The sequence below is a fragment of the Trichoplax adhaerens genome, genomic scaffold, assembly GCF_000150275.1.
Source record: "Trichoplax adhaerens TRIADscaffold_3 genomic scaffold, whole genome shotgun sequence".
Classification (NCBI taxonomy): Eukaryota; Metazoa; Placozoa; class Uniplacotomia; order Trichoplacea; family Trichoplacidae; genus Trichoplax; species Trichoplax adhaerens.
In genome coordinates this window covers 4,976,595-4,990,467 of record NW_002060945.1, presented here as the reverse complement: position 1 = coordinate 4,990,467, position 13,873 = coordinate 4,976,595, and the positions used below count along the sequence as shown (strand labels likewise).

The following is a 13,873-nucleotide window of genomic DNA, read 5'->3' as shown; positions in this document are numbered from 1 at the left end:
TTTGTAAAATAAAATTTACAAGCTCTCTATAAAAATGCTAGTCGTAAAAGTATGAATAATCGCCCAATTAATGAAGCTCTAACTTATTGCAATGTGCAATGACGATAGGTTAGCTACTTGCTGTGATAGCTAAAGTAGTGTTTGATTTCTTGTTCAATATCTTATGTAATAGCATGAAAGAGGAAGAGATTTGTGGTCACAGTAAATACTCGTATGACTGACCTAAGGAGGTTAATATGGCAGTAATTCGATTCACTTTCAGTTCGACTGCTTGTAGTTACCGATTTACCAAGGGCGTTGAAGTAGACCTGAGTGAAGCAGATCTTATTTTTTCCTGCAGTATACCGTGGCGCAAGGATTTATGCGCGTTTAAGGTACTGTACTGAGGTACTTACGTAATCACTCCAGCTTTATTCCTACAGTACACTACGGTTACGGTTATACAGTTACTACCAGTTATAACCGAAACTCCTGATTTTTCCGTTACAGCGTTTGATTCGATTTTTTCCTTTAGTTTATACAGCAATCTATAGAAATTAATAGATTGCCCGACACTCCGGGCAATGTACAGTATGTCAGTACAGTAATAGAAAACCCTTTTTTACAATCTGGGCAATGTACATACTGTACAGTACTGTACATGTGTGTACAGTACTCTGTATTGTACTGTACAGTACTGTAGTGCTGTACTGTACAGTACAGTACTGTACAGTATTGCACTGAAAGGCTATGCACTGTACTGTACTGTAAGTGACACAGTCATACCGTGCAGTACTGTACAGTACAGTAAAGTACAGTACTGTACAGTATTGTCTTATTTTATGTACTGTACACTGTACAAGTGTACAGTACAGACTGTACAGTGCATAGCCTTTCAGTGCAATACTGTACCACTGTACTGTACTGTCTGTACAGTACAGCACTACTGTACAGTACAATACAGAGTACTGTATAGTACAAAGAAATGTACGGTACAGTACAGTACATTGCCCAGATTATAAAAAAGGGTTTTCTATTACTGTACAGTGTACTGTACATTGCCCGGAGTATCGGGCAATCTATTAATTTCTATAGATTGCCCGGGCTTTCTATAGAATGCCCGAATCCTTCCTTACATGGACCGTGACACCGTACTGAGTGTACTGTACTGTACAATAGTTCAAGGTGTTGACTGTACACAGTGTACAGTCTGGTAAGGAAGTGCTAGTACTATACTGCCACTAAGTGTACAGTGCACTGAACACCACTGTACTGTCTGATTGATTTGTGATCATTTTTGCTGTGTTTCATTCTGGCATTGATTGCTACATCATTCTCCATTTTGGTTATATTTAAATGAAAGACATGAAGATATGACGGCCGAATTATTTGTTAGTAGTTTGCAATTACATGAGGATCTTCATCTTAAAATTAATTTAAAGGACAAGGTAGAGAATCTTAAAATTAAAATTTCTCGCCACTGGGATATCTCTATTGACTATCAGAGTGAGTTACTATTTCATTAAACGTCTAAACACTGTGTGCTGTACTGTACAGTACAATATTAAAGTAGTTTCGTTAAAGTACAGTTCTCACTTCCTACCTGATTGAATGACATCAAATTAATTTTAAATGCTACTGCTAACTGTTTTTAGTTCTCATTTCCAATACTCTGTATTTCTACTGTATCGTCTGTACATATGCGTAGCTCGGTAGTGTAGTTGCAGCAAATTTAGATCAAGTTAACTTATTGTAATAATGACATTGCATTTGACGTATCGGACTAAGATTTAGCTTAGTTTATAAAGGTCATCTCTTGACCGATAGCGTAGCTGCAGTAAATTTATGTGAACTTGAAGACATTGTAATAGTGATATTACATTTCATGTATTGGACTTAGATTTAGTTTATAAGGGTCAGCTCTTGACTGATGGTAACTCATTGGAATCATACAATATACGCGAGAAAAGTACCGTCTACCTTTTACCCAAGAAGCAGATTGTAACGACGGAAGAAACTACAGGTAAAGCTATAGTTGTACACTACTGTATTCATATTATTAACTGTAAATAATGTAATCATTACTTGTTTAAATGATCCAATGATACAGTAGTTCATCTTTTTGCAATCACCCATTAGGCATTAACTTAAAAGCAGATTCTAGCTAATATATTGTATTTTCATGATGATCCATTTGACCATTCTCTAACTTTCAGTAATACATACGGTACTGTACTGTATTATTGTGATATACTGACAAACTGTACTTTAGCCATTTCTGGGTCTTGCATGTTTCAAAGTTGTTACGTTGTTGGTATATTTGCTAAATATGTAACTGTAGTTTTTAAGTAGGTTAGCATATTTGAAATGCACCAATACCTCACACAAAGTTATAAAATGCATTGTATGTGGTCTTCATAGTAGGACCACGTATTTAATCGTTCGAGCATAATTATTCGTTACGAACTTGATGTAAGGAGTAAATTATACACATACCCAAACGTATGAAAAACTACTATTATAGTTTTACTTCTATCCTTTCTTTTGACCCTCTTCTCTTATTTCTTACAATTTGCTTAAATTGTCTAACTCTTTCAATTGTAGTTAATGTAAATGAATTGATTTCGAAGCTAAGGAGAGCTATGCTCAACCCGAAGGTCTTAGAAAAAGTAGGTATACTTGTACTCTGTATCTTTATTGAATGTTCTTTCTTTCGTATGTTGTAACTCATTAAGAAATAACCTGCTTCTATTGGTGTTTCAAAAAGCTTAAATGCACTAAATTCAAAATTAGTCAGTGCTAGAGATCACTACATTTAACGCAGCTAATTTATGTAGGGTGATACATTGATGCTTGTCAAGCTTATGCGAATGTAATGCATAGGCATCTTATGCGGCAAAAGCTTGACCGTGACACTCCGACATCCTAAAATGTGCGGTTACCACAGTTTGTAATTTTTAGGAGTTAAGTTTAGCTATCGCAGTAATTTATACCACAATACGTGTGCTTCATATTGTATTTTCATTTTACTTTACTTACTTTCAATCATTGCCAACTTGGCATTTTAATCAATTACTAATGTATAGTTACATATTTTTCCTGACAGTCCAGTTTAATATATATTGCGATGTTATATAAGGGATGATAGATACTAGTTACTTACTATTAATTATCGTAAATATTGTATTGGCTTTTGTCTTGAATATTTATGCAGTGTATGCAACTGTTATACAAGTATTTCATTATAACGCGTGTTGCTATCTTATACGATACATTAGGCGTAAATGAAAAGATTTTCTATCTGGCCTATATTATGTTACAAAATCAATGCTACTTGTACTTATGCAATAGCCACACTTAAGAAGCCAATACAGTACAGTTGCAATTGTTAACTACAACTTGAAATACATTACATCCTACCTAATGGTTGTAGTTGCAAATCAATTAGCAACATCTTCAGTTGAAATGGACGTAAAATAACTATGACAGGAATGATGATATATATTAGTGTAGCTAATGCTCATAAACTCATTGCAGGGTTGTTTACTATCGTATTACCATCAATTCTACATTAAATTGTATACATTTTTCGCATTTTAGATCAGTACCGCTTTCGATAAGCCCGAAGTCATTCAACAAGTACATTCAGCCATTCCGGGTCTACGAGAAAACACCATTGCTTTTAGTAAGATACGGCAACGGAGACATTATATCAAACAGACGTATTTCTTTATAATGTAATCTAAAACATTAATATTATTGATCTGTAATCATATCATCTACAATTACTAGATATACTTGTAGATAAAGACCTTATGCGAATGTTAATGGATCCTTCTAATCTAGAAAGGTACAGAGCAGTTTTAATCTTATACGCTCACTTGTTTACTATCCAGTTTAAGATACTGTATTGCTGTACCCGATATAAGCTTTTAACTAAGTAATTATTGTACGATTATTACGGACTCTTGAGCCCGGAACTTATGACCTAATTTCATACTGTTTCCTTTAATTAATGTTGCCTTCGGGGATATAAGCTGGTCCCTTTTTCAAATCTGTTATTTCATTATTCTAGTGTGATTAAAGCTCATCCAGTTCTTGGTCAAGCGGTATTATATGTTATGAAAGCTACCGGAATAAATGTAAGAGAAATACCTCTACGAGACGGCGCATCACTTCGCCGTCAAGTCCATAGCAACGGAGGAAATTCGGATGATTCTAACGATGATACCTACGAATTGTCTAATCCTGAGCAATTTCCCATAGTAAGTGTGACCAAAACTTATAAAATTACTGTCACAGACAACGGTATGACAGCGGTTATTCTACTTGTGATAGGGTGATGTATACGATACTTTCCGTCCATATGGATCTGGTGCGACCATAGGTGCGACACAAACCTCAGAATCAGCAGCAGGCACATCGCAAACACAGCTTGTTACTCGACAGCATTTGGAGGCAGCCCTAGCAAGTGCATTTACATCATCTTCTACGCAAAATGATAGTGCGGAATCATTGCAATCACAACGACATGAGACAAGAGATTCACCTACTACTTCTAGTGTTGACCAAGAGCCCAATAGGATAACGTCTGATTTATTAAGCCAAGCCCTTGATAACGCTTTAGGCAGTGATAGAAGGAATAATACTATATTGCAGGTAATACTACTTTGCCTAGCTTGGTAATATTGATAGATGAAAATTATAGTTCGTGAAACTTTACTTTAGACGGATATAGCTTGTTTTGCTGTTACATTTTTTAAAGCATAAACGACTTTTGTTGAAGAGATTAGTAACGAAGATCATGATCAATAACTGCCATAGATCTACGGATAGCTAGATTTTACTCTCTTGTAACAATATAGTGTGTATTTAAAGTTATAATTTACAGCTGTATTTCATTTTTAATGATTCATGCCTACTTTTATCTATAGTTTATTTGTACAGGCTCTGATATATATTATCATAGAAAATCTTGCATATACGTCAATAGAACTGCATTTTAGTGTCATATTTCTCTATAGAATAATCGTAATAGCTTCGATATAGTATTTCTGTTCATTAATTTGGTGCTTCTATAACGTTTTAGGAACGTTCACAAGAAAGACAGAAACAGGTATATAAAAACATCTACTAAATAAGCTATAGCTAAAAATATAGCGTATTAATTACGGTATAACTAATCATTATAGATTCAAATTTTACGTGAAATGGGTATTCAGGATGATGCCTTAAGTCTGCGTGCTCTAGAATTAACGAATGGAGATATTAATAGAGCAGTTAACTTGATTCTAAATGGTGATATCTAATTTATGGACAGTCCTTGCAGCATGTGTACGGAGATACATTTAATTGCCAGTGAACTCTATAAATTATACGAAACTTTAAAGCTGGGGATCATTCGTTATTCCTTATTACACCAGTGCATCTAATCGATTATAGATATCTGCTTTAAGCTTAGTTGCTAAATTGTACGGTTTATTAGTATATGTTATGACTTAGTATCACAGTTGTAAAATGTATTATTATTAATTTAAATCTGGATTAAAATACGACTTGTCAAAAATTCGACATGCTCCAAGCTGATATAATACAATCATGTAGTTCCATTGATATATTTTACATTGGTAACAACTAAGGAATTGATTTATGAATTACTATAATAATTATAATTACAATTATTTGTGTTAAATTGTTTACGTTTACTGTATAATAAATCTAATTAATGATATTAATTTTACTTTAATCTGAGAAAGTAATTTTTTTGTCTTGCAGTCTTTGCCTCTCCAATTCCGAATGGTATTAGTAGTAATGTAAAATCATTATATCACCCTGTGCACCACATAGATATGATATATAGTACAACTGCATCGAATTGTAAATTTTTATATGATTAATTAATTAATTGATATTAATTAGAGATACCGTACGCAGTAATATATTCATCGTTACAGTTTAATCTCAATTTGAATTCGTAATTTTTGAACTAATAGTAAGTAATTGTCAATATGGTAGTATCTGTTTTCATCTCATCATGGCTGCCTTGATTTTAATCTAATCATTTAATGCTTAATTTAGAGCTTTGTAGACGCTGGATTTGGATACATTGTTTGAATTAAAATTTTACTTTCAACATGTATTAAGCCTACTATATAGTCCTTGTGGATTTTAAATTATTATTATATAGTGCTGTACTACATGTAGTATGGGAAGGATTTCCAGTGATCGCAATTTTTGTTTAGTAATCTCACAATTCTGAAATTTACCATGTTTTTTTGTTATCTAATTTGTACTATACAACTTTGCCTATAATCCCAACCCTAAACAGCAGGTTATCAATAATGTCTATGCCATCAGTGTATGTTCTATCCGGACTATAGAATTACTACCGTAGTTTGGGTAGCATTATAACGTACTGTATGGGACAAAAGATTGTAAGTGCACAGTACTGAATGTTGTGTGCATACGTGCAATATTGTACTAACAGTAAATTGACTACATTACATGTTACATACGCTTGCATACCGCTGAGTTCGACTTCGGACGCCAATGCCGTTCCCTGCATGTAGTAATGTAACAGTACGAGCACCTTCTGATTTGTTTCGTTGTTGCATCTATAAAACAAAACTTTATGAAACTTATGAAACTTACAGTTAATTTATTTCGGAACTTATTCACAACAATAGGTACCAAGAAGTAATACGCGCAAGTAGAAACAATATGAAGTAGAAGTTCATGGTGTAGCTTTAGTAGCTTTAGTATCATAGAATACAGTCAGTAAGCTGTCATAGTCATAACCTACATTAATATACTGTATAGTATACTAGGAACGTGACGTATACTGCACAGTATATACTGTATAGATTTTATTTTTTATTTATTTTATGTACTGTACAGTACAGTATATGAGTCAGTACAGGACGGCATAATTAAATGATTGATTGATGATAAGTAAAGGTCATGATAAAACTCGTGCTGGTCTCCTTCGACTCTGTACTTATTGTAAAAAAATGATTTATTTTATACAGCACAGTACAGTGTACAGTACAGTACACTGTACAGTGGGCGTTCAGAATTGATACAACAAACAATGTACTGTACTTGATTGACAAAGGATCCGACAGTATCCCATTAACCTTTACGGGGCTGACGCCTGCTGTGGCTGGGTCCTTTTACTGCAGGGCAGGCTGTTGTTGTTCTGTTTTTACCAAGTCATTGACATCGCTGTTTTTGTTCCATTTTATTTTATTTTATTTTATTATTATTAGAACATGTTTCATAGTATCTAAAGTATTGTATTTGTTACAGAGTGCGTTGCATACTTTAATTTGACTTAAAATAGCCAGATATGGCTATACTGCCAGGGATTTGTAAGAATTTCCTTAGAAGTCTGTGATAGAGTAAGTACTGTAGCCTCACAGGCATTTGAAAATTCTAGCCATGAAGATCGTTTTCCTAGTTATCTTTTGTTTGAGTGGGGATTTGGGCATCAGGCCAATGAGCAAACGTTTCTTCTCGTCCTGTAACATTGGTCAAGATAACAACAATAATACAGTAATCCCCTTGGTTCTGGTTCTAATAATAACTGTACCACACCGCTTCCTATTATACTGTATTATACTGTACTGTACAGTATTATAATATGATATGATATAATATAACACTGTATGTTTTAAAGTAACTATTTGTTACTTTGCACTACGGAGTCTGTACTTGTACAGTACACTGAATGTACAATGTACTGTACATTGTACGTACAGTACATACTGTAGGAGTAAGATTTTTAATATTTTTTCTCTTTGCTGTGCTAGTACAGTAATTCATTAGAGACCCTCTACAGTACTGTATAGCTACATTTGTACAGTACTGTACACTGTACAGTACAAATGTAGCTATACTGTACAGTACTGTACAGTACATCGAAGTAGCGATACAGACTGCCAATGTACTGTACAGTACAGTACTGTACAGTACAGTACTGTACAGTACGTACTGCATGTGTTAACATGTACTGTACACTGTACAGCTTGTCCACCTACTGTATTATTTTTTCTTTTTTGAACGGCAGAAAATAAAGAGAAATTTACAGGATGTAGTGTCCGTGTATTTTTATTGTACGCATACTCTACTTAGTGACCATACATGCAGTATATGCATGCTTGATTGGTGTTGAAGAGTGAATTTTTTTAATAAGACCACCGACCAAAAAATTAGTTGACCATTACGAATCAGCAGTTCAACGTAGCGAATGCCATACAACAACGCATTATAATGGCCAGAGAGCTAGGCTCTCCCTTCTTTATTACATTTTTGATTACTAATACTTTCTTACTTCCTCTACTTTCATTACACTTAGGTAAGTAAGTATTGAATGTAACGACGATTTTCACTCAACCGCGATGTCATTAATTAAGCGCTTTTGTCGCGTATGCAAATATATTAGTAATATTACTATAACGCCGTAGTTCTAGCATAAGAAACTTGATCCTACTCTCACTATCATTTCTCAATTCTCCTATGTTCTCCCATGTCCGGGATATAGTTATTCAATACTTATAATATTAGTATCGCTATAATGATTGGAAAAATATATATTATTTTACACCACAGTTTGTAAATTTGATTGATTGGCGTACAGATACTGTATTTCGAGACGCAAGACAGGGTTGAATTAAAATTTGTTTTTCCGTCATGACCACTCAATGAATAACTTGTATCAATAAAATGGTTACCAGAAGTTAATTTTTTTATTTTATTTATTACGCAGTCACAAATTTTTCTTGTAGTAGCTGTTACTCAGAAGTTACGTACTATATTCATAGCTTTTAATTGACATTTCGATATTTTATAGTATATAAAAAAGTCGCAACGCATTGTATAATACTATACATGGCACACAGTAGACAGCCGTAAACTCTTCTGTAACATGATCGGATGATGGAGTTTTATGTGGATTACAATATTATACATTATATCATTAATATAGTAATCTTTTAGCTCTATACATTTGAAAAGTCATAATCCGAATTATTATTCGAGAATTATTGATAATCACATATAACGCACTGTTTCTTACTGTCCCAGAAAAAATTTCAGTTTTATCTCCTTTGTTTTCTTACTTAGTACACAATCATTGTACTTTTTTATTCTTTACAATTTTATATTGACGCATTTGATTTAATCTGTAGGTTGGGCGGTTGGTGATTCGAATAGTGATTGTAAATGTCCATCGAAGTACGAGTATAATTGTACGCGGCTTTATAATCAGGTTCAGGATGAGAACAAACCAGAAAATGGAAAGGCATCTGCTAAAATGTGCGCATTTGTGCATTGCTTACACAATGCCTATACAGATGGTTGCCAATGTAACTTGCATTTGAAGCAGTTTTATGCCACATATCAAAAGTTTCAACCCCAGTGTCATAATAATTCTTCAGCGACACCAACGTTTTTGCCTACTCAGCCTAATAGAGTAACTACAAGCGTAGATTATAAGTGCCGTCCCTCTTATGATGATGCGTTGCAATACAAAACATGTTCGATATTTGGCAGTTGGCACTTGCGAACATTTGATGGTGGACTACAAAGTTGCACCTCTTCTATCTCACGAAGCCAAAGTGGATCATGGCCTGTAGTTAAAAACAAGCACTTCATGGTGCAGGGCAGTTTCCATACTGCTAACCAATATACTACAGCACTGCGAATGAATAAGGTATGATAATATTAACAGGGATGCTTTTTTTTGTAATAACATCAGATATAAATATTTCTATTACGCTTCCGTAAGTAGTTACGAAATTGCTCCCATCGTCGATGCTGTGTTAGAGCAATGGTCATCAATTTTTGCGTTACATTCACTGCTTTTATTGAAAACGATAAATTTCTGGATTAACTAATGTGTTGTACATTCGTTTCGTTCATTTTTGGTTCTCTTTATAATAATTTAAATGAAAGTTATCTACATGAAACTTACATTCGCGGTACCATTTTACTGTAATTCATTATTAATACCCCAGTAATTCCCTAATCATCCAATGGTATATACTGTACTGTAGTATGTGACGATACAGTGTTCAATACCTAGATGATTTGTTGGGAACCCAAGAAGTTCTGAAATTTATTATCGTGCTAACCCTCTACTGTGAAGACATTAAGCTAAACCAGGTTTTAGCTAGTAATCACAATTTACGGTGTATCAAATTATCAATACCAGTGATGGACAACTACAGTAATGCCAGACCGTTGAATAGACTGGCTAGGCAGCAACAGGCTGTGAGTTGCTCTGCCATTAGCAGGATTAAATAGTCAGAAATAGCAGATACTTGATTTTTTATTGCATGCCTCTGCTGTATTACATGTTAATCATTATAAAACTGTTGAGATTTAGGAATACTTAAAATTGGTGACGGCAATGTGTTTTATTAAATTCCATGCCTTTATGCGATTTTAAATTTACAACTAATCCAGTAAAATAACATCAATAACCTGACTAAACAACTTATCAAATTTTGATGTCACTAATACAGTATTGTACTGTAGACAATTACAGAAAAGGATTAGGAGTGTAACATGTATTCGTAGTAGTTTCTCTTCCTTTCATTTCCTTAATTAACTGTAGCAGCGAAACCTCTAAATTTCCACTTTTACACAGATTCAGACAATTATGCGTCTTTGAGATTGTTGGAGTTGGTAATATCCCTGCGGTACCCTTTTGACAACTACTTCGATCTTGTCATCATGCGCAATTATTAACTTCTAAAGTAAACACGCATATTGACATATAGTATTGACTCTTGGGAGTACTGTAATAATGGTACCATAATACACACTACTTCAATGTCCTTTTTACTGTACTTGATATTGTATATAGATGCACCAAGCGCTACTCGACTGTCCACCAATACTACAGTACTGTTTTATGGAGAACAAAATTTGCTTTACTTGGAGCGAGTACAGAACTATTTGAATGAGTACAGTATTTAGGTGCTTAAAATTGTTTCTGGTGTAACTACTATTTTCTATGTACTGTATGATACTCGTAGTCTGTATATCATTGCTAATAATTTGCTTTTCATATTTATTAGTGACTATCAGATTCTGCGCTTTTAAAAATATTTTTATCAAACATGTGCGGTATGTCCAGTATTGTCATTCACAGACATCCTACAGGGACTTCTAAGGGAATATTCCTTTTTTGTACAAGTCCCTGCAACTGTGCAATACAGTACATTACCTGTAGCATTAGAAGAGCGAAAAATGGACTATTGTTGCGTGAGTCAGCAGATGCGCCACCCACTGACTAAGGTGCTGTTGCGTATGGTAGAATGCAGTTGCATAATTAATTGTATTGTACTGTACTCTTGTAGAATTTTTTGATGCTTTGCAAACTACCCTACCGTAGTGTTTACCTACATACTACAGCCTACGGCAACAGTGAAAAATTCAATGCTGTTTTGTGTGTTGACACAGTACTGTTCTTGCAAAAGCATGGCGGTAACAGCCTAGTAGATGATGTTACTAATGATCGTTACTATATACACCAAAAATGTACAGTGTTTGACCTAGCTCAAATTAGAAATCCATCATGGACTACAATACCAAAACTTAATCTTATGAACGTCTAGCGAAAGCCAGAAGATCGAAGGATGACCCGAATTTTGACCGAATAGGCAATATTTAATTTCGTAGTTTGATTTATAATCTTCGCTAGAAAAGCGGAGAAATTTTAACGCTAAGAGATAATCTGTACGTACGATCATGGGCGTTCCCTTAATTTCACTCCCCAAGTATTTGATATTTTAATGATTTCTGAAGTGCTCAAGAGTCGTTGATTAATAATACGATTGAGCGGAGAAAAGATTAATCTTCACTCGAAAACTGAGGGTATACAAAATAGGGACTAACTAAGTACTTTAATCATGTAAAGTATAAATCAACAAAATCGCTGTTATCATCAGTTTCTTGAATTGCAATGCAAATTTCACTAATATTTCGTAGATCGTGATCCTAAATCCATATGAAATATTCGTACAGTATCATGAGATTTATGCACCGCAAAGTAGCGGAAATTTTATAAAGTCAACGCTTCGCAGTTGAAACGTAATAAATCAGATGTTTTGCACATGCTGAATGAATTTGACAATGAGAAATAACCTTTTGGTTTGTACAAAAAGCGGTAACACTAAAAATTGACTGTATTTCAATAAGTAATAACTAATTCATTATCAGGTTACGACGATCCTACTACCTTTGTTAGCTAGGTACTATGGTTTTGTTGTAGTCTTTGCCCCCAGCTTTTCGTACTGTGATCATGTGAACAAATTAATTAAGGCTTTTATTTGATGGTAGCTAGGGTTTCAGTAACGTCATTTTATAGTTACTACAGTTTGTATAGTTATAATATTCAACTTAGTGGTACCACAGCATCTTAGTTACAATAATCATAAGAACGTGAACGTTTAGCAGCAATCCTAGATTTAACACTGGCTGATCGGCTTTCTTGTTGAATTTAAAAATTGCAAATACGCGTAGACCGTTATTGCTAAATCGAAAGTTCCTCAAGGGCAATAAAATGTTGCTACTATGACAACATTACATTACTAACAACTCTTACGATAAATAACTAATATGTCGTTCATCATAAGTTACGGACTCTCAATGTAGTAACCTCTAAGCTATCGCCAAAATTTACTGTACTCTACAAATGAATCATTTGATCTTATGGGGATTTATGACTGCCACAGTCTCTAGTCCGGACCAGTCCGCCATGGACTGTGAACGGAGCTACTACCAATCTCTTATTAAACATAATCATAATGCCCAAACTATTCACTCTATTCACCCTACAATTTGAGTGGATTAAATATCTTCACTTTTTCTTGTATTTCTGAACTGTAACTTCTTTTTCTTCTATTTAAATTTTGAACTTCATCCCCAGTTTTATATTGTCTAGGGATACTAAAAAGTATAATAATTTGTCGCTATTTCATAAAGATCCGTCCCTATAAACGCTCGTTATTTCCAGTTTGTATTGACACAACTAATTATATTTAAAAAGTTATGTAAACAAAAAGTTGACTATTACAATGCCGAAGCTAATGTTAACTTTTAATATTTATGGATTAAAATTAACATCACCCTTCTTTATTTCTCCTGTTTTTGGTTGCTCTATCAATAACTCGTGAAAAGTTTTTTATATGTTAATTTCAGCTAATCATAAAGATACCGTATACAGATTCTCTGATTGAATAACTTCACCTTGCTCTTATAGGTATCTGTAGTTATTAAGGAAGAAGACTGTACCAGTCCCAGAATTTATAAAGCGTCGATTGATAATATTCCAAGCGTATTTACTAATGGCAGTCCGAAAGGTAAAGGAATACGCGTGGAAGTCCTAAAAGAGAAAGTTAAGATGAAAATAGTAATTGAACGAATCAATACTAGCATCATTGTTCATCAAACCGGGCCTTTTTTAGCAATTATAATTACGGTTCCTTCTTCTATCGAATATACACTGACTGATAACGATAATTTACCTGTAATCTGTGAACGTGGTTGCCCGAAAGTATACGGAAATGATTTCGACGAACCTACAAAAGATTGGTCGTCAATGTATGGTGGCAGTGCTTACAACAATTGTTCTTTATCAAATTTTACAAATTATTATTTATATACTTGTACGGTAGATTTAATTACTTCCGATAATATTACAGCGCTAATGTGGACTACAAGCGCTATGGAAGATTTCTATGAGAGCAATGGTGGACCAACCCAAAATGAAACGATCGCCCAATTTTTTACCACCCCCGCAACTGATAATGTCGCGTTAAAGTTATCAAAGTCGTCATTAGTAGTCTTCATAAGTTGCGTGTTATGCATGTTATTAATCATGTAG

The 13,873-nt window shown here is 34.1% G+C and overlaps 2 protein-coding genes across 2 annotated transcripts; both read left to right on the top strand.

The window, feature by feature from the left end:
• Window positions 1-236: 236 nt before the first annotated feature.
• TRIADDRAFT_63765 (expressed hypothetical protein) lies at window positions 237-5,288 on the top strand (the record flags this gene model as incomplete). Its single annotated transcript, XM_002111004.1, has 11 exons — window positions 237-374; window positions 515-570; window positions 1,343-1,485; window positions 1,880-2,002; window positions 2,584-2,648; window positions 3,580-3,664; window positions 3,772-3,829; window positions 4,055-4,244; window positions 4,318-4,638; window positions 5,069-5,095; window positions 5,172-5,288. 11 exons carry the CDS (start codon window positions 237-239, stop codon window positions 5,286-5,288), a joined length of 1,323 nt encoding a protein of 440 aa, XP_002111040.1.
• A 4,004-nt stretch (window positions 5,289-9,292) lies between these two features.
• TRIADDRAFT_54571 (uncharacterized protein) lies at window positions 9,293-13,873 on the top strand (the record flags this gene model as incomplete). The annotated part of the gene is made up of 2 exons (XM_002111003.1): window positions 9,293-9,691; window positions 13,250-13,873. 2 exons carry the CDS (start codon window positions 9,293-9,295, stop codon window positions 13,871-13,873), a joined length of 1,023 nt encoding a protein of 340 aa, XP_002111039.1.